Below are 23,324 nucleotides of genomic sequence, written 5' to 3'. Positions count from 1 at the left end.
GTAATAATGATAAGGCGAATTGTGAAAACGTAATGATAGCGCTATCTGAAGGCTAAGTAGGTAAATACTTGATAACAACATTGTCATCTTGTCTCTCTATTTTACAACAGTTTCAATCGTCTCCACTTCCTGGTGCGAAAAAACAGAATAATAGGATGTATGCTCTAGATAAAATAGATGTATCAGATCAGATCATTGTAATAATTCATAGATTGTAACAACGCTGCTGGATCAATTATACGAACATTTAAAGTTGGTTTCGAACCAACTTTAAATGTTCGTATCATAACAGTTTTTATTAAGAAGATATTTCCAACTATTGTTATAAATGCGAAAGTATGTTTGTTTGTCACCTCCTCACGCAATATAATGGCCTTTAAATAGTTAGCAAAATGAAAATTTGTCTTCCCCCATTCCAATGGAAATTCCAAAAAATGGGAACTGAAAACTTCATTCAACCATTTGTCACTCATTATTTTTGTCATTTTTGTTTTCATTTGTCACTCATTATTTTTTCATATTGTCTCTGGAATAATTCAAAGTAGGACAACTCTGGGAATTCCCATAGAAGCTTACGTCATAGGTACATACATACCTATCATACATTCACAATATTAGAATTATAAAAACCTTTAAGCCAATGATGCCAGCTATAGTGTAGTAAATCCACCAATCCCTGCATAATATGCAGTGCATATTGGGTCGCCTATTGTCCTTATCCATAGGGAAGAACAGTGACCCAGTAGTGGGGATGATTAAATGAATGATGATGATGATCTTTTTTCTTTTCGAATGTGATACTGCTAAAACTGGCCCTGGCCCTACCATTCTGGGACCAAGCACTGTCATGTTGTCCACAATTGAAAATGGGCTCTCAGGGACAGTCCCCCGAGACTGCTTTTTTAAGTGTGGGTTAACTGGTCAAGTAACTATTATTGGTTGTAACCGACCTAGTACCTGTTTTAGAATCAAAACAGCTGCCCCAGTGTCTTTGAGATTATCCGGCTAACATACAGAACAAATGTCTAGCTATTGTGCACTAAGCTGCTTTCACCTGGTTCTCTGGAAGTGCAGTGGAGTTCTCGGAAGGTGCAAACCCAAAAGTGCTTATGCTGGTAATAGTAATAAACATAGTCAATAATTATATATGTGTGGAAAAGGACTAAGAAATAGGTATGCTGAAGAACTTTTAAAATGGAGAAGAAAAAGTAGGAAACTTGGAAACGGAATAGCCGACTGAGGAAGAAACCGGGAATGAGCATAGATGAAAGAGAGAGACACTAAATACAAAGTATTTTTATTTTTAACAATCTGTAAGTCCAATATAAGTTGAGTCATAAGACTAATCTCGTCAACAGTGCAACCATTGTTTTGTTTAGCAACATTTTAGATTAAATATACTAGACAAAATAAAGTAGTTACTCAAACATTTAAAGCAGAGGTGAACATAATAACTAACTGGATTAAGATATTGACCTCATGACATTTACCATTTCTATCACCTCTTTATTCATAAAAAGTTACAAACTATTTTAAAAAGGCACAAATATATTTTAAATAGTTAATAGGTTTTTAACTTTGACCAGTAATATGGTCAGAGTGGCCAACTAGTGTCATAGGTATAAATTTATTTATTTACGTGTACTATTTCCATGTTGCTTTCCGGAGACAAAATAGTTGTTATTCAAGAATACTACATTGTTAATGGCAAAGTAATGACAATATTGGGAATGCAACTAGATACCTGAAATTATCATAACCTGTAATATTTATCACATAAAAAAAAGGAAGATCTACCTATCTGATTTGGCTTTACTGTATTGAAACCAAAACATCAACAATGTAAGGTAACTGGCAGTATTATAACATTGCCCAATCACAGAATGCTATCAAATAACTAACTAGAGCTCCACAAAACCATAACAAAGGAAGGCATAAGGAACCTAGCACAAAAAATAAAATAGAAACACCTGTTTTATCTATTATGGGTCAACACAAGAATTCTGACACCATTACAAAGTTCCAAACTGAAAAACATATTGGGATGGTAACAAAGCAAATTTAGTTAAATCATGCTGGAAAGCAACAATATACGCCACTAAGGAAATTACGATACAAATTGTTTTGACATACCTTTGGTTTGTAGAACCATTTTCTGAGAGACTCCATTGGACCAGTTTTGTATAACAGCCGCATGTGAACGAATCACTGCAAGATCACACACATTATAAATCTGTAATAGCACCAAAAACACCACCTCAACAGGAACACAACACGATTTTCACCAATATTTACGTCAAACAACACAAACGGCAGACATCTTTCCAAATCTACAATGAACAAGAAAGACAGAATGAGAACGAGAACCCTAGACGAGAACTGACATGACTGATGTCGTTTTAGTTTTTTCGTTTCGTACAATCAATCATACAATGGCAGTGAGACCGAATGAGACGAATGAATGTCGAGCAAAAAGATATAGACAGAGAAAGCTATAGACCCCTTCATATATTCATAAGAAGAAACGAGACAGAGCGCTGACATCTTTTTTCCTTCATCACGTGCCCGGCCTAATCTGCCACTTTGTATGAGATTTGCCATCTTCTATTTTAGAAATATATTAGAATGTTAGAATTACATTAAATCTCATTTGGTTATACTCGTACATTGTCTATAAGTTTTCTAGATCTATAGCCATCCCTTTCGCTCGCTTAAAAAACGAAAGAGTATGCGACAATTTATACTTGTGGCTATTGTGGCTTCGCGAAGCCATTTTGTATGCATTCGTGATAGATGTGGACTCACTATGGGGATACTGTGATTATAATACTATATCGTCCTTGAATTTTACGACAGCAACACTATTTTTATACACTTGCAATACTTAAAAGAATGAATGTACAGTTAGCCAACGTTAATAAAATAACGTCACTTCTAAATTAAATCTATGGCGCGCATAGTTGAGTGAGCGAGCGCATCCGAAATTCAAGTCATCAATTTCTCGGAAAAGATGCGATAGATAGGTACTTGAAAATGTTAAAGGAAATATTGAAAGAAATTACAGATATACTTACGTCTGAAATATAGTTTAAATATCACAATTACGATTTTTTAATATCTTACAATCTGCTTACAAGGTTATTCTTAGTATACCCAAAAGGCAAAACCGAACTCTATTACGAGTTGAGTTGAGAGTACATTTGTATATACTAAAAGAGTTAAAGTTCGCTGTCCGTCCGGTTGTCTGTCTCCAGGCTGTATCTCATGCACCGTGATAGTTACATACTTACCTACCTACGATAACACTTGAAATGTTCCGCTTTAAAAACAAATACAAAAAAACTGAATACAATAAATACTTAAAGGGGCTCCCATAAAACAAACTAGATTTTTGCTCGATATTGATAACAGGAAATTGAAATAAATGAAATATTCACAGAAAATTTATCATACATATTTATTTATTCACTTTAAAAATAAATTAACCAATGAAAATAAAACAAATATTTACCTATAGGGGGTCTCTAAACAAAAAAACGTGTTTGTGGGATGATGGTACTTGGCCGGTTTTTTATATGGCTAATGGGCTAATATCGCAATGTTTACTCTAACATACATTTTTCTATTGTTATTGCCCATTTAATTTATTTCATCAAATTTAATGGTATACACTAAATGAAGTTGTTTGTTTGTAATAGGTAACATTATTGTAAAGAAATAAGCACTTCAATCAAAATTAATACAAGAATGGTACATGTATAACCGCGGCGGACATATCCCATAACCTACAAACAAGGTTTCAAAAACCAACAATGTATATCAAATTCGCCAAAGTTAGGCAAACTTTAGTGCGGAGGTGGCATAAAAATACCTACTATAAGACCATCTTCTGAAGTATTTCTTGTTCTTGCGCTTTTAATAATTCTATATCCCCAAAATATTTCATACTGGATCGTTTTTCCGAATAAATAAGATGTTCTTCAGAATAACTAAAATAGCGCCATAAAAATAATGGCTACATTTTCCGCGCAATCGGAGCTTCAAAGGAAGGCAACGCAGGCTTATCGGTTTCTTACATTGTTATTCCTTTTTAGCTAAATGAGCATAGTTTTTTTTGTATTTATTCAACCTTGAAGGCTTGCTATTTTGTTTATGTTTCTACTATTTATTTTTATCAACTTCTGACAAACAAAGAACTACAGACGAACTTGTAGCTGGGTAACCGCGTAAGATCTGAATTGAGGACCTCAACGAACTAAGTTGGTTGACCCCAACTGATTTTATTATACTACTAGCTGTTGCCTGCAGCTCCGTCCGCGATAGCCTATGTTTGACCTCGGGTCATTAATATATCTATTACAAATATCATCAAAATCGGCCAGATGTTTACCCTTACAGCGTGATAAACAGATGGACAGATGGACATTTATATAGAATGGATGGAATTATGAGTGACCTAAAAACGGTAAAAAGCCTACTAATTAAAATACCTTTTGTATGAGCTATGGCCAAGTGGTTATCGGTCTCGAATAGAGGTAGTGCGTGGGATCAATTCCCGTTCGAGTCCACAGGGGTTATTAACCGCATTTAATTATAGCCTTGGTTGAAATTAACCATTTTTCTATGGTATGCTATAGTTATACATAGTAAATAATTACCTACCTATTATATAATAAATTTAAATCAGTGTTTTAAAAAAAAAAAAAACATCTAGCCTAGCAACTTCAGCAGCGCCTATAAAAGTCCTGCATAGGTATAAGTATCTGAATAATACATAAGTAGTTACCTACTTAATTAAAAACGTAACCAATGGAAATACCTCTGTACCCTTACCTATACTCAATTCCTCTTTGAGCGAACGAACGTTAAAGATTAAACAAAAATAACAAATTTAATTCAATTACCTACCATTGTAATTTTGTCTCGACTGTAGAATTGGCGTGGGTCGTAAAATAATATTTTTATCTGTTCAATGACGTAATTAGGGAACATAAAGATTGAAATAAGGTTTTTTTTACTTTTTCTAGTTCTGTAGGTATTTTGAAAAATAATTATCAATAAATAAATAGTCTGAAAATTAAAATGGATTGAGCGGTGGTGGTGCGCCAGCTGTAAGCTGAAAGGACCAAGGTTTGAACCCTACTAATACCACAGGAGTTTGTATAGCATAGTTTCATCATATATATAGTTTTCATCGACCACCACTTGCTTCCGATGAAGGAAATCATCGTACGGAAACCTGCACACTGGTTGATTACTTATCAACTTGTGTGTGCAACGGAGAAGAAAGTTGTTATGTGTGTTTCATGCCATGCGCACGTTATTCAGCTATGAGGAATACGACTATGAAGGAGAGAGAAATATATTAACAAGACTCAACGGCCCACACTAAACACTAAGCTTGTATCGCGGGTCCGATGGACACGAACACACCAGAACTAAACAGACAAACATTTGTTATTACAGCTGTACAAATATTTGACCGCGTTGAGAATCGAACCCAGGCAGGTAGATATTACAATTAAGTTATCGTCAGGCAGGATTGACGTAGGCCTCACAAGATCTTTGGAACAATCAAGTGTCACAGAGTCAGATGTCACCAAGGATGTCACAGAGTGAATATATACGTTTTAATTTATTCTAATTAAGTATTTAGGTATATTATGTCTAGATATCCTATGTATACTTAGTGTGAATGGAAGTACTAATTATTACCTAGTACTTCTGTAATTATAGATAATCCCGAATTATATAATAAAGTAAGTACATAAACAGGCGTTGACTATAAATTAATTAAATCCTAGATTAAAACCGCTTCATATAAAACTTGTGTTTGTGTATTACGTAAATTTGAAGGAGACAATAAGGAATGTAATAATAACAATAGAGACATGTGTGATATGTCGCATAGTCAGAGTGTATTTTGTCGATCGACCGATCTAAGTATGTTTAAGTAATACTTAAAGTTCGTCGCACCCATACATAAAAGAAATATAAGTAGGTATTAATTTTGTCTATGGTCGCACCATTCAAATTTGACGCGGAAAAACGCGCGGAAAAAAGGCGCGGACGTTAAAATCAACGTCAAATGGTGCAACTCATTCTTAATTCAAACAATTGCAACTCATTCTTAGTTTTAACATAATCACTTGATATTTTTACCCCCTGTAGTATAGTTATAAGAAGAGTACCTACCAGAAATTGACAGCTCAACTTTTTCGTTGTAAAAAAAAATCTAAATGGAATTCACTTCCAGTATAATAATTAATTTTATCACAGCTTCAATGAAAACAGTGGCCTTTAATCACATCATTGAGAGTAAATTACACATAGATGGTATAATTAATAAGTAAATGGAGCGTGGGACGAGTCATGGCAATCAGTGACGCCTTGGTATGGATAAGGGTTATCACGAGATTTTGCGACCTTTCGAGTTTTACGCATCATTTGCTTGAGACAAACGCGTAAAACTTAAAATTTATAATTTTCTTTCCACCTAGCTCAAATATGAAAATATTTTGTAATTAATTAAAAAGTGAAACATGTTTACAGTTATTACAGTATTTTAAACAAATTAGTTTTCACTGGAAACAGAGTACTTATATGGAAGTAGCTAATGTATAGTAAGAAACTGCAAATGAATTTACATAGAATATAGCTATACCCCGTTTCGTTTATAACCGTGTAACTAAAATATATTGCTATTGTTTAAAATCCTTTTGTAGAATTAGTTGAAAACTTCCTTAAACTCAGCATATCTGGGAGGCAAAAGTTGTTAATTACTGTTAAACATCGTTATATTCATAAAAGATTCTTTGTTCTTCTGATGTTTTTTGATGTTTTTCTCGATAACTACATTAATGGTCTATTTTATCGATTTTATCAAGTTTATTTTTAGTTTCTGAAATTTTATTAGATGAGAAATTTAGTATTGGTAGGTAACTAGATAAGTGTGGAGAAGTGGCGATTCTAGAGCAGAACTATAGTTCTGCTCTAGAATCGCAGCATTCCATGTCCTGTCGTGTATGTCGTACAAGGTAACTAAGGGATATACAGGATTAACAGCTGACAGGCAATAATAGCTAAGGTGGGTTGTTTAATAAAGCTGAAGGGTTGTGAAATCACAGCAGTTTGTTAAAAAATTTATGATATTTTTTTTACGCTGATTCGCTTGGCTTCGAGGCAACACAGCCTCTAATGCAGCCGGGAACACGCGAAGATGAGAGAGAGGGTTAGCTACATCAGCGTCAGAGAAACACATGTGGAAGATAAAGGGAGAGGTCTAGCGGTGGGAGTAAAGCTGTAATGTTAGCTATAATATAATTTTACATTGTATTGGATATACTTACTTTAAAATGAATATGAAGAAATTGAAGTAGGTTATTTGAAATTCATGGTTAAAGTTAAATCTCGTTTGCAAGTCGTCGTCATATTTTCTCTTCGGATTGGGAGATTTTGGATGCATAACCTTAAAATGGAATACCTCCCATTGAATCGAGAGAATGAGTGAAAATAACCTTTCAGACCAAAACTAGGTAGTGTTGTTTTTTTATTATTTCATTCACATATTATTTATCATAAAATTATAACAAACTGCCACAAAGTTCTTTCAATTAGTTGAGGAATTGACGAGTTTGAAATAAGGAGATCGTAGAAGTGAGAGTCGCCACTTAACCGGGAAATATATGTATTTTTTTTCTATAATTATTATTTTACTAGCTGTGCCCGCAACTTCGTTTGCGTGCAGTTGGAAATAAGTATTATATTTCTTTTACACAAAAGCCTCTAAACATCTCTTCATTTTAATAAAGCAAATTCAAATTCTAAATTCTTTATTCAATTTAGGATGATATACATCACTTATTGCCGTCAAAAAAATTACTTAAGCTAAGTCTATTGCCGGCTTCCAAAGTGAAGAAGAAGCAGCGCAACAAACTTAAAGCAGAAGAGTTTGTTAGAACTTATCTTTGAAAGATGGAAAGTATCTACTGGTCTGATAAAAAATGTATTTAAATTAATCACAATTTATTCTTAATTGCCATCATAGTACATACACTATATTCTTTATCATTTAGAAAGATCTCAAATTTAAAGAGTGTTAGTTATAGGAAGTATACGGATGAATATGGAGCGATGGTGTAATGGTCAAGACGCTTGTGGATCGAAACGTCCCAGGTTCGAATCCTACTCGTGCTACATGAGTTTGTATACCAATCTGACTCATGTAATAGTAGTTTTCATCGATCACCATTTGCTTCCGGTGAAGGAAAACAATGTGAGGAAGCTTACACACTGGTTGATTATTAATTTGTGTAAAATGGAGTACGCAGTGGGAAACCACCCCATTAATTGTGTCAAGTTATCGTCTGTGTTTCATTCCATGACTATGAAAGAGTGGGAAAACACAGTGCAAACTATATTTGAAGGAATTTTATGACAATTCTACAAAATATTATACGTGGAGACAGATCTGTTCTTTTTAATTTATTATATTGTGTGTATTGAATTTCTCGAACACCGAACAAGGTAAAGCCTTACCACCACACAGGTCAATTAATAAAACAATTTTAGAGTCAATATCGATGTGGAATGAAATTGTTTAGTGCAAGCATAGCGCGTATTTGAAATAATAATACAGAAACGACAAGGAAAAATATATTTTTGGGATGATTCAGGTTTATACGGAAAATCACAGATAGGCCACATCACTATTATTGTAGTTAATAACAAGCAGCTTATGTCTAGAAATAAGTTTGTTATATGGTGGTTCACAAAATATATGCTTAACATAAAGACAATCCCCGAACAGACTCTTTTTTTTTTCGTCTGGCGCGAAACCTCCTCTTTTTCATGACAGTGACATTTATAGTGTTGCCACATACTCAATAGAGAAACCTTTATCTCTGATACAACAAAATAGCATTTTCATTTGGGCTGTCACTTGTTCAAGGTTACTACAAAATTTCCAATTTAGTTCTCATTTATATTTAGGGCTACCCAAAGTCATGTAATTCTGAGACAGGAAAGTCTATTTTTGTTATGTAATCCATTTAATGTTAGGGTTATCCCACAAAATGGAAAAAAAAAATTCCACGTCACGTCTTTACATCTATTTTCCTACCTATATGTATGTATATCTTTTTTCGTTTTCGACATACTTTACTATGCAACAAATTTAAACTAATACAAGAATAAATATTTTTGTGCAATTACGAGCATGCGTAAAGATATACCTATTCTAAACTTAAAGATTTATTCTTACACGGGCCACGGCCTTCGGGCTTTCATGACCAAAAATGGAACCGAGAAAGAAACGAAAAAGAGAAAGCTAGAGCCATCATCAAATCATTTGTAATAAAGGGCTCCCTATGGCTTCAAGAACAGGCCACTTCTGAAAAGCCCTTTGTAGCGAGATGTAATTTAATTTTAAATACACATTGAAATATCCGTTTTGTATAATTTAGGACGGTGTGGGCGTTCCTGCAGTACAGCCGATAAATAACTTCCTAAATGTTTGGGTTATGGATTGAAGGGATTAAATGAAGTCACAAAGATTAGTAAAAGATTCTAATAATAGATTTTCCAGGTTAGTTGTAAAATAAAACTAATGGATTAAGCGTTTGAAAAATGAAGTAATTGTAAATCACTGGAAAATATTTTTCAAATATATTATTTACTTCACGTTCAATTTTGGAATTAAAAGCTATGTATTCATTCGATTTTTAATCGAAATTCGTTTAGTTGGTAGTTTTTGCATGAAAGAGTAGCAAACATTTCACAGTCGTAAACTTCCATGTTTTTGTAAATATTACCAGCACGGATTTACCATAATATACCTGCATGGGTAGATAATAAGTACTCTAGTATGTACCTACCTGTGTATTAAATTTCATCGAAATTCAATAGATTTTCTGTTATCCACACACATCCAAACTTTCGTAATTAAATGTAAAGTTTTATTCAAGAACCATATATACTAGCATCCTTATGTAGGTTTATATATTCTGAATCACTATGATGAGTTCATATTCTCTGCTTTCCCTGCACTTATATCATTAAATTTTGACATTTATCATAATACCATGTCCTCGACATATATTTGCAATTGCAACGATGCAGCTGGGTCCATACTTCGTTATTCTTGTATAGTTCACCTACTATGATATACTAAATTTAAATTTCGACCTTATCTTTAATAATTTAAGAACGAATTCACCACAATAAGTGCATGCGAAGTTGAACATATCAAATCAGATCTTTTTTATAAATGTCAAAATAAAATTAACAGTCATGAAAGAATAAAAAATGGGGTAGCATTTTTTTATATTAATCGAGTCTATCCTCGATATATATCGACTTAGAAGGCCAGTACCTCAGTGTGTGTGAGTTCTGGCAGGTAATATTTTTATTAAGAAACAAATAGTTGCCTGTGTATAGAATAAAAAGTAAAAATGTTTTATTTTTATTTTATTTATTTAATTAAGGTATGCACAAAAGGTTACTATCAATGTAAACAGATATATAACAAAAGTTATGAGCCAGAATGTGACCTAAAAGCATGTACACACAACATGACAAACATTTGAAAACATAGCTCCACAAAGTAAAAGTGCTAAATAACGAAATATGATAATAAAGATAATCAAATGTTAATTTATTAATTTATAATTTAAAACACTTGACTCCAACATTTGTGACGTCACTTGTGCACTGCATAAAAGCGCTGTATTGTTTTTGACACAAGTGAAAAAGTATCTGATTTGACTTGATTTATACTCTATTGTACAGAATGAGAAGGTTTTTTATTGTCGAACAATTTGACGTACCCATTTTACATTAATTGGATCAAAAGTTTATATTTCAATAGGCTTTTTAACTTCGTTATATACAAAACAATAAATTCACTTCCTTTAAACGTAATACTAGAGTGTGTGATACAAGAATTATTTTACAGGTTACGATCTACTAGTACATTGAGTGAAGGAAGGAGTGTTCCCATTATTTATATCATGTTATGTTACAGTCTTACAGTGATGATAGGTAAGCTCTCCTACGTGTTGGTCAGGCAGGCGAAACCTTTGCACGCGGGCAATCTACAGAGACCACAATATTATAATTGTTAAGAAGTAATAGAACAAGTGACATAGTTCAATAACACGTTTTAATTATTTTGATTTGTAAAATTTTCAAAAAATAAGTGAAAATTTTTATTACCGATAATATTATTATTATTTTACGGTTGTTCATTGATAAGAATAAAATATTTATTGAAAAATAATACCGTTTTATTTGTAAACTTTAGCCAATGCCATAAACTAAAGTAATTTTATATTTGCTTGCATTAACTTTTACTTTTTAAAACTCGAAATCTCTTCCATTTAAAATGTTTGTATTTTATGTCGAAGTAAAAATATGAAATAACAAAATTTGCTTTTGCAAATTTTAGCAGAAAGCGTCATTTATTAATGACGTGAGATTTTAGCACCACTGTGTCACGCCCAGCACCGTATAAAAGGTTAGAAATTCAGTTCAGAAAGCGTAGTCAACTATTACTCCTGTAAAGGGTAACACCGTGTTTGGTTTCGAACGGGAATTCTGAATTTCGAATATAATATATTGTTTTTGATCGAGCGAAAAATAAAATTACTGGCCAGTATTTTGGATTTGATACGTTCGATTCAAGAATTTTCCAGGTAAATAATTATAGGTAGATATTGCCAGTTAAGAATGGTAATTTCTTTAATGGTAGATATTTTATAGCTATATACAATTGTACAAGTCTGATATTTCTTAATCCCACTAATACTTTAATAAAAGTTGGTTACATAAAACGAAATAGCATGACATAAATATAATTTTCCATTCTTTACTGGCGTCTATATTATATATTTTTTAATAGCCTGTTTAAGTTGTTTAAGTGTCCCTCTGCTGGGCAAAGGCCTCCCCTTTCTGCTTCCATAGATTTCTATCGGGTCCATACGTTTGAACGTTTCTGCTACGACATTAAAATGGTAAAATTAAATTGAAAGGAAAGTGGTAATTTTACCCTAAATACTTTAGATGTACCTATCTATATTGATTTAAATAATCACTAACTACCCTGATTTAAATTGAGTTGTCACAAACACATCATAAATAAGACTACTAAAGCCTAACGTATTAAAATTGGTTAATTCACAATTATAAATTATACCAACATGACCGTGCGAAGTGGAGACGAAAAAGTAGGAAAGCGGACCCTGGGCTCAGATGCTCGACTTCTGAGGAAGAAACCAGGAATACGCTCAGGAGAGAGAAAGAGAGAGAGAGAGAGATAGTTACTACAATGTTTATTTCCCACATTGGTATAATCAAATTATAGCCATAATATTTTTTTTTTTATAACACAATTATCATCAGAATGGATCTATCCCTTCAACCCTTGCCCTAAACTGTAAAATATAACAGTAATATACCTGCGTATAATAAAATTAGGATTAATATCAACTTGGCGAGCTGAAAGACCGCCGATTAAGTTCATCCTATTATTTGCACAATATAGAGAAAACAGAAATGTAACCAATTTATATTATGTCACGAAACGAGTGAATGAATGAAGTGGTAGTGATGTAATGGCTGAGACGTTCACCTGTGAATCGATAGGTCCCAGGTTCGAATCCTTGTCTCACATGAGTTTGATTTTCATAGACCACCACTTGCTTCCGGTAAAGGAAAACACCGTGAGGAAACCTGCACACTGGTTGACAGTTTAATTTCACTAGTGTGTAGTCGTAAAATGTCAGATGCCATCAAATATAAATTAAATATTAAATGGGCGACATGAAAAAACTGGTGTCACTGGTTAACATTACAAATAACATTCTCAATAAAAATGACCAGAGAATTTTAACCAAATCATTATTTCAGAAAATATTCTTGTTGTAATGAAACAACCGGCCGCCCATCCGACGTCAACCCTCTTTAGGAATGCTATTGTTGTTGCTATGTGTCACTTAGTCGCCACGTACGACATCCAAGGGACAATATGTAGTGGTCCTATTCTAGGGCGGGAGCACACACCGCGAAAAATTCATTCATCATATCATACTAAACCCCCAAATTCGAATAACATTTCAAATGCCACTGCTTGAATTTATGTGAGAACGTTTGTCGCTCGATAGCGCGAAATCTACTAAACGGATTTCTATGAAATTCGGTACACGGGTAGACTATAATCTAGCACATAGAGCATTTTTATCCCGAAGCCACGGGTAATAGCTTGCTAAGAGCATGAATATACACAACACTTCTGGTGTTGCAGGCATTCATAGGTTGCGGTGACCGCTTTCTATCAGGTGGAACTCATATTTGTAGAAATCATAATTATTTCTACTCTACTTCTATCATAATTATTTTTACAGATGTCAATCTCAAGGATTTCTCCCACGTTAAAAAGTAAACACTACTTGGCTACCAAGTGACAGTAAATTGAATTTCTAAAAAAACACATTTGGATTTTCATGCACTATGTACTAGATGAATACTAGCGACCCGTGTTTCGAACGGGTGCACTATATATGTAATATACATATAAAACTTTCTCTTGAATCACTGTATTCACTAAAAAAACCTTCATCAAAATCAGTTGCGTGATTTACATAGGCATAGACAGAAAAAGGGAAGCAACATTATTTTATACTATGTAATAATAATAATAAGGTTAACAAAATTACTTAATTGCCTTAACTGTTTCTTACAATTTTCATTGATTTATCAAAATTTCGTAATAAAAAGTTCGTTTACATAATTTATTTTACATTAATATTTTAATGGTTAAAGAGAACCGCCAATACAGCTTAATTTATGCATGAAGTTTTCTTTCTCTTACCCTTTATTTTTTGCCTGTGGTCCCCGATGGTATAACTTTTTGTAATTACTTCATACCCGGCTGAAAGTATACTGAAGTCAATTGAAATACAATAAATTTGTCTTATTGATATTACAAAGGTCTTAATTTTTGTAGAAAGAAAGAAAAAATAATTTTAAATACATGCAGGTACATATAGTTGTTAAAGCTTTACTGACTTTCGGCGTACTAAATTAAATTAACGAGGAGCATTCTACCAAAAAAAACTTTATATATACATAATCATAAAATTATAACAATTTGTATGGAAGACTCATTAAAAATACATTAATAATAATAAATAAATAAATATATTAGGACAAATCACAGATTGAGCTAGCCCCAAAGTAAGTTCGAGATACTGGAACTCAACGATACTATATTTTATAACAAATACATATATAGATAAACATCCAAGACCCGGGCCAACAGAAAAAGATCATTTTCCATAATGACCCGACCGGGAATCGAACCTGGGACCTCTCGCTTCAGTGGCAAGAACTTTACCACTGCGCCACCGAGGTCGTCAATATACATATCATTCAATATGCATATGTAATTTGTTTGTTGTTAAAATTTTAATTACAGTATCTTGCTACAACATCGATTGTTTGAAATAACTCTTAAAGAGACTGAGATTATGTCATTATATATTATGTGATAATCAAAAAGAAAAATAATCTCTAATCACTATTAACCCATATTTAATTTTGATTTGATTATTTACCCAAAATAAATAGAGGGAAAAACCTAAAACCTAAAATTATCTGCATAACGATTTTAAATTTTACCGTAGAGCCTCGTAGCACATCGTAGACGGTCTACGAGGATTGCTACGTCGTAGGTACTTACCGGGCTATATTGTTCAACAAATTGATATTTTGTTATAAATTTAATACTACACTGAATTTAATATTTGCATCATTGGGCTGAGATATAAATTATATATTTTATTGTGTTTCTCATCTTTAAGATGCCTAAGATAATTTTATATGACTATACCAAAGCATAGTAATAAGCTATATCAATTAATTCTTTAATGATTCAAAGTTGGTTGGTTCGTACAATTGTAAAAAATTAAGAGATAAGTGTATTTTGTTAAACGTATACATTTTAAGCTATTAAATAAAGGTTTTGGTATAATTCCGGTTGTGGATATTACTATAATGACTATCGTTACTGGGTTCATTACATTTTTGTCGATTGGTGGTTTGTTCCCTTAGCTTGAATGAATATTAATTTAACTTTTAATAAAACTGCTAAAAGGTTATTTGTAACCTATTTATGATATTTTTTATACCTACCTACATTTGTTAATACCACAGATAATGTTACGGTTAACTAACCGTAACACAATAAAAAATAATAAAATTTATGTCTACAAAAGAATTCTCCGTAGAGAGACCAAAAGAATTCAATTAACATTTTAAATTAAATTAATATCACTCCTTTAAAATATATTTCGTTTCAAAATTGACTCTCATAAAATTATGCATTTTAATAGGTAAGAAATATTTCGAAGACTAAGTATAAAATATACTAAATTTTTGTACAACAAAAATCGAGTATTTAATTTTTGAGAGTGGGTTCCTTAATCACGACAAATATATTTCTTCAATTTAAACAAAATTCGCTAAACAAAAAATTCGATCGAGCAAATTATGTTTGCGTTAAATGTACATATGTCACTGGTTGATATATTATTGTTTGATAAAAGACTCGTCGTCGTCGTGAAGCTGAGCTTACAGCTTTTTATCAGTTATTACTTGCATATAGGTTTAAATAATTTATACTCAAAAAAAGATAAATGATTACTTACATGAAAATATTTATACTCAAAAAAGCTAAATATCACCACATGAGAACACAATTAAAGAATAGATTACAATTGGCTATTCGACTGGGTAAAATATGTTGTATGAAGGTATTTACATAATCAAATATTATACAATAACAATAATTAAACTTCACATTAAATAATTTTATTAATTAGGATATTTACTATTATTTCAGTGTAATGAAAAAATGTTTTTTAAATGCACAGTCATCAACAAAAAAGACATGTACATACATATTATCACGACTGTTTCCTTTACGGGGTAGACAGAGCCCAAGGTCATAAGACCCAGAAATCACATTTTCAGCGTGTTGATAGAAAACAAATGTAATTTTATATGTAATAAAAAAAAATAAGTTATACAAGATTCAAAGAAATTTTAATCAATATATGTATGTGGTCCAACTATGAATTAAAAAATATCAAGTTTAAATATTTGACCTCACTCATGGTCAGCTTCGTGTGGTCAAATAGTGAATCACCCATTTGGTTAAACGTTCAATAAAAGTAGATGACACGAAATATATTATTAGTTTTCAGAAGTTTGTCAGTCACACGTTTGAAATATTGAGGACATAATCACAGTGCTTTGTCCAGGCCACCCTCGAGCTTAAAGTATTATATGATTTACTTCAACATATGCGTAGCTTGTTTTATACCTATTATATTGTAGGCGACACAGTCTCTATACTTGAAATTAATTCTAAAACTATGTTTTATAAATAGCTAGCGGCTTCCGGCTTCGCTTGGGTAAAAACATTGACGACGACCTCGGTGGCGCAGTGGTAAAGTGCTTGCCTCTGAACCGGGAGAACCCGGGTTCGACCCCCGGTCGGGTCATGATGGAAAATGACCTTTTTCTAATTGGCCCGGATCTTGGATGTTTATCTATATGTGTATTTGTTATAAAACATAGTATCGTTGAGTTAGTATCTCATAACACAAGTCTCGAACTTACTTTGGGACTAGCTCAATCTATATGATTTGTCCTTATATATTTATTCATTTAATTATATACCTAAACCTTCATCAAGATTTAAATTTCTAATTAATATAATTTTAATCTTCAAGATTGAAATTTCTAAAATATTCTTCTCAAATCTCTTTCATCTTTTCCTAAATCTTCTCTTCTCTTAGGAAACTTACTGCACGGATTTTCATTAGCTAGATCATGGTGCTAATGAAAATCCGTGCAGCAAGTCTTCGAATTGATCGCGATAAAACAAGATAGATGCGGCTGAGGACATTGTTTTATAATATGTAAGGTAACTATTCACTGCAATGTTAATGCAGTCAACATTACCGATAACATAACCGTCAAGTTAAGCGTATTTAATAAGTGTAAAGGGCGTTGCACACTTGTGTGCTCTTGTTGCATATTTGCAGTGAAAGCGGAATGTCAAATATTCGTGTGGTATCTACACAACGTACCAATCTATTTTATACCGCGAATAAAATAGCGATCTGGCACGCACGGGGTTAATTTTGTATGTATAAATCTTGAAGAATAAATTGTTTAAACAACAGTGAAAACAAAATCCGTTGCGTGGTTTAAAAGAAAAAAGATTAGAGGGTGACTTTGTTTTGTATTAAGTAGTGATTTAGTGACTAATAAAACTAATAATATAAGTTGAAGTTTGATTTTTTCTTCTTCATGTCAGCATGACTATTTGGACTATTATGAATAAATGTTTATTATGTAATCATTATACTATTTATATAAAGAGAAAATCTAGTTTTAGTATCTCTTGACAATGTATTGGGACCTTTAGATTTAAAATGCTTGATTAAATCTAGCTATCTCCTTTATGAGATGGTGTATTAGCAGCAGTGTATGATATCAGGCTTCAAAGGCGGTAAAATATCGATATAGCGGTTTAAGAGGTTAAACAGAAGCTTAACTTATTGTTAACTTTATGAAGTAACGTTTCATAGTAGGAGTTGGGAGTTTCTGTAGATAACAGAGCCTTGTGTGATGTGAAAATAGTCACATAAATTTGGTTTTACTTATAACAAAATCTACTAAACGAATATTCATAAAATTTGGTACACATGTAGATTATAATCTGGAGGAGCATATGGTGTATTTTTCTCTCGAAATTATAGTTTTACCAAAGAATTTCCCTTATATCTCACTAAAGGTCCTTCGTCCGTTATGTCCTATTTATAAAATCAAAATCTTCTACTTCCGTGGTATCTGATTAGGTACCTAATATAACCTTTAAGTAAATTTCGTAAACTTGTCAAACCTATAAAAAACAGCCTAGAATCACAGAATTATGTGGATGTAAACAAAATTCGTGATTGTTTCCACAATATTTTACCTCGTTATTAACGAAACTACGATCATTAATCTAGTTATACAGAGTGACTTTTAATACATTGGCAATATTTTGTCTACACGCTTAGTCCATGATTCTGAATAACTTTTAGTATGGAGGTAACTCCAAAACCGCGAAAAAACTTAGCTGTTCTATACAAAATTAAATACCTATTTAACTTGTAGAAAATGTATGAATCACCTGATTTTTTTTGCGATTTCAAAGTTGCTTCCATACGAAAATTTGTTCAGTACCATCGACTGAGCATGTAGATAAAATAATTCCAATATACATTTTGTCGTGCTCGATTTCATTTTTGTTTTAAATTTTTTTATATATGCTTCCATACTATTATTTTAAACGCGATTGTTTATCTGTCATGCGTTCACGGCTGAACCGCTACGCAGACGGTGATGTTAGGAATAGATTACTTAATGACCCTAGGGCTAATATAGGCGGAGTTGTGGGGTACAGCTAGTAATCTACTAAAGTAGAATACACGTTCCAACGCGAATGCACGAACATTGCTTTGTTTGCATGAGTGTTTTTATTCACCGCAAAGAAAAACCCGCGAAAGCGTGATAACCTATAGCCATTTTCCAGTTCGCAATGCTGCCGAACATAACAGTGTTCCTGCTCATGCTGGCACTGGGTTCCGTGGCAGCGCAGACGTTCCAGTATTCCAGGGGATGGACGAATGGAAAGCGGGACGGCCGTAAGAGCGACGTCGCCGGCAATGTCGAGAAGATCCTCAGTCCATGCCAGTTGAACAAGCTCAAGTATGTGCTCGAGGGAAAACCGCTCAATGAACGGGTAAGAAGATAAATGTTGAAATTACAAAGCTATGTTTTCATATGTGCTATAGGTATGCAACAAATATTTGGACCTGTCACGTCCGCCTGCCTCTCGGAGTCAGATAGAGTGTTCCTACACATGGTACCTAGTGTGACGATCTGCTACCATTATGAATCAGTAATTCGTTGCCGTTAAAGTTAACTAAACCTACTGGTTTAGATAACTTTAAATATAATAAAAACTACGGTATAATTAGTGTGGAGCCCACTACTGCAGGCTCCATACTATCGCGGAACTCGGACAGATACCGACGCGAATGCATGGAGATTTCGTAGTTTTTATGAGTGATTTTATTTACCGCAATGAGAGATCAGCAATGTATACCAACCGATACGCCAAAGTTTGGCGAACTGATCGCGGATAGTGTGAAGCCGGCATACAAAAATCAAACAGTTTTTGTCCCGTACTTCTACACTATCTAGTAAATAATTTACTACCTAGGTACTTCTTTATTCTGAAAAAAGTTAACACCTAACTTTTTTAATGAAATGAATTATTTTCGTCTTTTTGTCAATGTAAAATACTTAAAGTTTTCAGTCTCGAATGAAAAGATTTGACTTAGAGGTAATTATTTACTCGAATTGTATAAACTTAATTATTTCTATTGTTTATACTGATGCTTGTCTCTCATCGTGATAACTCGAGGTTATCAAGAAAACAATTAATTGTATAGTATTTTTTCAAAGCGTCCAAGTTTCTTCATTAAAACATTATCCGAGGACTTTATTGTTAGTTCCCTGTTCATTGCTTACTCCAGACTTTACTGCACTTAGCTACAACTTGTTTTAATTAAGGTGACGATACATCCCAATTCTCATTGGGAGCCGGCCATTGGAAACCATTTATCTCATATTATTTTATTAGCCTGTGGTATCCCACTGCTGGGCATAGGCCTCCCCTCTACTTCGCCATCCTAAAAATAAAATCATAAAAATTAATAGTAACAACTAATTTTTCATACCAAGGAGTTAATTTGTAAGCAAGGAGTTACGCAACGAACATATAAATGTCCGGAGTGCTGCTTTAAAAAAAAAATTGTTGTTATAACTTATTTTTAAGTAAGTCTATGGGACTAAAACATTTTGACCCATTCGAGACAAATTTCTAAATAAATTTCACAGATTAAAAAATAACTTCATTTAAAGACACAATAAGGTGTAACACTTCCTAGAACAAATAGGTGCTAATTTCTTTTAACGAAGTTTAAAAGTTTAATGCCTAGCCTATAAAATCTAGCGATACCGATTAACGACAGATTTTTATTATCCATGCATTTGAACTTAAAAACTAATTTACCGACTAGCTAATAATTCACACAGTTTTTTGTGTGAATGACTTTCATTTCCTGCGTCGTTATGAAAAATTGTTAGATTAGTAAGTATATGTAATAAACAAATAATTAGCTATTTGATAAAATGCTTAAACAATATATTTCGATAATTATTCACGATAATTAAACGTCACTTTAATTGATTAATCTCATAATCATAATAAGTTCATGATCACTGTCGTACGAGCCCCATATAATTTTTTGTTTATAATGTTAGAAAAAGTATTTGATTTGACTAGTTAGAAAATAGACAATTGTGGACGTTATTTTATATTAAAGTTAAATTTTCATAGTGTAACTGGACGCAAGATGTTGCCACAGATTATGAAATATATTATCTATTCAACTATTATTGGCTTATTTCAATATCTCTAAATTAATAAGAACATTTGTTTCAGTTACTCATCCCATGTGACTACATGGAGGAAGATGAGACCCAGCCGAAGCGATACAAAAACGAACGCAACCAAGACCCGCTTTACGAAATATTTCAGTAACCATTATTAGTTTTTTAATCTTGTGCTAAACTAGGTATATGTCAGTAGGTAATGACAAGGACCATATATACCTATGTATCGAAATACTTTAAGAAATATTTGATCTCAAGAAATCTTTTGAATTACCTACCTAACTAGGTACCTACAATGGGAAGAAAGAAATTGTTCCATTCAAAACAAACAATAGTAGAATATAAAAAGTACTATATAATCTTGAATCGCTTCAAGAATATTCTTGATTGAGTTGCTATATAATTCTATGACCATCAGTTTGTCCGTCCGTCTGACCGGATTTGTCATCCGAGAAAAAATCTGACCAAAGAAGCGGTCTAGATACAGATTCGCTGTTATTTATTTAAAAGATAAAGCATATTTTAAGCTAAAGTAGGTATGTTTTGGACCGATCTGTCAAAGTCAAAATATTGTAAGTAATGTGCGAAACTTAATATGCTTTAACTTTTTTATGAGTCGCAGTCGCAGCGTGTCGTTCAAGAGTGCGCTGTCTTCTTGGCTGGCAACATTGGCTGTCAATCATCGTGACCATTCTATTTGGTATTGCAATAGCAAAAATGTAATTCTATAAAAAACGTTTTCTATTTTTTCTATCTATACAGGCTGTACATTTTATGAATGAATATTTGCTCTCGCTCGTATGCCAGCGACTCTTTTGACAGAGACTGTTTAGACGATCCATTTTTTTCTCGGATGTAGGATCTTGTGAGAGGAATGAAAGCAATTGAAAAACGACCTTGTGACTTAATGATTTTGTTTCAAATATGTAGCAATTTCATACATTTTACATAAAATAAGTATTGTTACCTGTCTATAAAAAGTTAAAAAAAAAACTATACATAATTACCTATATCAAATAGTCGAAATTATTTATTTTAATTATATTTGATATAAATACCTACCCTACTTCTTCTTTTCGAGTCAAAATAGTAGAATTATAATGATCTTATTCCCAATACAATGCATAGGCTGGATTTATGCATTGTTTATTGTTATATACAGTTTGTAAATAATTGATTTAGTTACCTATTTAATAACAATAATGCAAAGATTTTTGTCATGTCATGCTTTCATATTTTTATTGTAGCATTGTATGTGAAAGAACGAGTTTAAAAAAAATGTTGTCAACATTGTTGGAATTACGTCTAAATAAGTATTTAAATAAAAGTGATATTCTACATACTGATTCGTTTATGTTGCCGTTCTACTTACTCATCATACAATCTGTGGTAGATACTGCTAAAATCTGTGCTAGGTTTACATTCTTGGCCGAGACGCTAGAAGCCCAGGATTTGCATAAAAATATAAGAACTTACGTTTACATTTAAAAAATGATACAGCCGTGATTTTATGACTTTCCGCCTGACTGACGTAAACCCTCTTAGAGAATTATGTTGTTGTCTTTTAGCAACATGATTGACATGGTTTTTTTTTTTTTTTATGGAGTGGAATCCCTAAAATACTAATGTACCTAAGTATGCAAGTTGTGTATTTTTCCTTCATTTCTTCGTGAAGAATATGCAAAAAGGGAATGAGAGATGGATAAAAATATTTTGACGGAATATTTATGGAATTAATCTTTACGCGCCATCTAGTATTAATTACATAGACTAATAACAAAATTGACAAGCATAATTGTCAGTGACATCTGTAGGGAAATATAAACACTATAAATGAAGATAAGTGGCATATTTGATTTTACTAACTCTCTCTAGATGTCGCTAGAAATGTATGTACTGCTATTACCCACTAGATGGCATCTTATTCAACATATAATATTACCTACTAGATGGCGCTTTAGAAACTATAAGATATAAGCTACTGCCCACAAGAGGTCACTGTATTTAGTTATTTTTTTTAATTAAAAATATTTTTCATTCATCTATTTACAGTAGTAGCACATTTATACAATTACAATTATAACATTTTAAAAAATTGTAAGTACCCATGTACTTACAATTTTTAAAATGTTATATAAATTTATTACGATTAAAATTAATACAATGTTGACATTTCCATAAGGAAACCGAAAATACTAATAAATCTGTGCGTGTTCTTATTCAACTAACCTTTGGGAATAATGTTGATGCTTATCCTGTACCTGTACCTATCCTATATCGAGAGTTTCTATTCTAGGGCGCAAACCACACACCAAGATTAAAGCACTATCGTAACCAATAAAATACATTTTAGTATGCATTTAGATAAAATTGATAAATATTTACAGAAATACCCTTAGTAAATAAAAAAATTCTCGAAATGGAACCATATTTCGAGATTTTTTTTAGGAAAAATCCGACATCGTAACTTTTATTACAGTTATTTTAATTTATAAGCAGTAGGTATTAGGTATTTTATCAGGTAACTTAGTTAATGTATTCATTCCAATGAATAATTTGTCAATAAAACAAATTCAGTTCCTTTTCTTCAATATTAAAATTATTATACAAATTAAGATATTTTTTGAGCAAGCAATAACAAGATTAATAATTCATTGATCACAGAGGCGAAGTTTGAAATTGGAATTGGTCTCAAACCGCTCCGCAAATAGCTTCGAGTCTCACCACCGTTTAGTGTAACTTGCGCA

The 23,324-nt window shown here is 32.5% G+C and overlaps 2 protein-coding genes across 3 annotated transcripts in view; one reads left to right on the top strand and one right to left on the bottom strand.

Annotated features, from left to right (window-relative positions):
* Window positions 1-2,331, bottom strand: part of LOC128680309 (uncharacterized protein) — a 34,340-nt gene extending 32,009 nt beyond the window's left edge. The window contains exon 1 of the mRNA XM_053763355.1: window positions 2,134-2,331. Within this exon, the coding sequence (XP_053619330.1) occupies window positions 2,134-2,196 (63 nt within the window). The 5' untranslated portion in view covers window positions 2,197-2,331. The remainder of the gene's footprint in view (window positions 1-2,133) is intronic.
* Window positions 2,332-11,549: 9,218 nt separating this feature from the next.
* On the top strand, window positions 11,550-21,917 carry LOC128680602 (pro-corazonin-like). 2 transcript variants are annotated; one of them, XM_053763850.1, is made up of 3 exons: window positions 11,550-11,693; window positions 18,647-18,856; window positions 20,627-21,917. In XM_053763850.1, the coding sequence occupies exons 2-3, from the start codon at window positions 18,653-18,655 to the stop codon at window positions 20,723-20,725; spliced, it is 303 nt and encodes a 100-aa protein (XP_053619825.1). In that variant the 5' UTR covers window positions 11,550-11,693; window positions 18,647-18,652; the 3' UTR covers window positions 20,726-21,917. The 2 variants fall into 2 exon arrangements, with proteins under 2 accessions (XP_053619825.1, XP_053619826.1); XM_053763851.1 differs by having other exon boundaries at window positions 18,636-18,856.
* The last annotated feature ends 1,407 nt before the right edge of the window (window positions 21,918-23,324 follow it).

This window comes from Plodia interpunctella, chromosome 24, assembly GCF_027563975.2.
Source record: "Plodia interpunctella isolate USDA-ARS_2022_Savannah chromosome 24, ilPloInte3.2, whole genome shotgun sequence".
Lineage (NCBI taxonomy): Eukaryota > Metazoa > Arthropoda > Insecta > Lepidoptera > Pyralidae > Plodia > Plodia interpunctella.
This window is presented reverse-complemented; position numbering and strand designations above follow the sequence as displayed.

What these genes read in the sequence shown, in the direction of transcription:
- LOC128680602 (XM_053763850.1), top strand. Translation starts at nt 18,653, where the DNA reads ATGCTGCCGAACATAACAGTGTTCCTGCTCATGCTGGCACTGGGTTCC. An exon ending in GAAAACCGCTCAATGAACGG is followed by an intron (nt 18,857 to 20,626) that starts GTAAGAAGATAA and finishes CATTTGTTTCAG; the next exon opens with TTACTCATCCCATGTGACTA.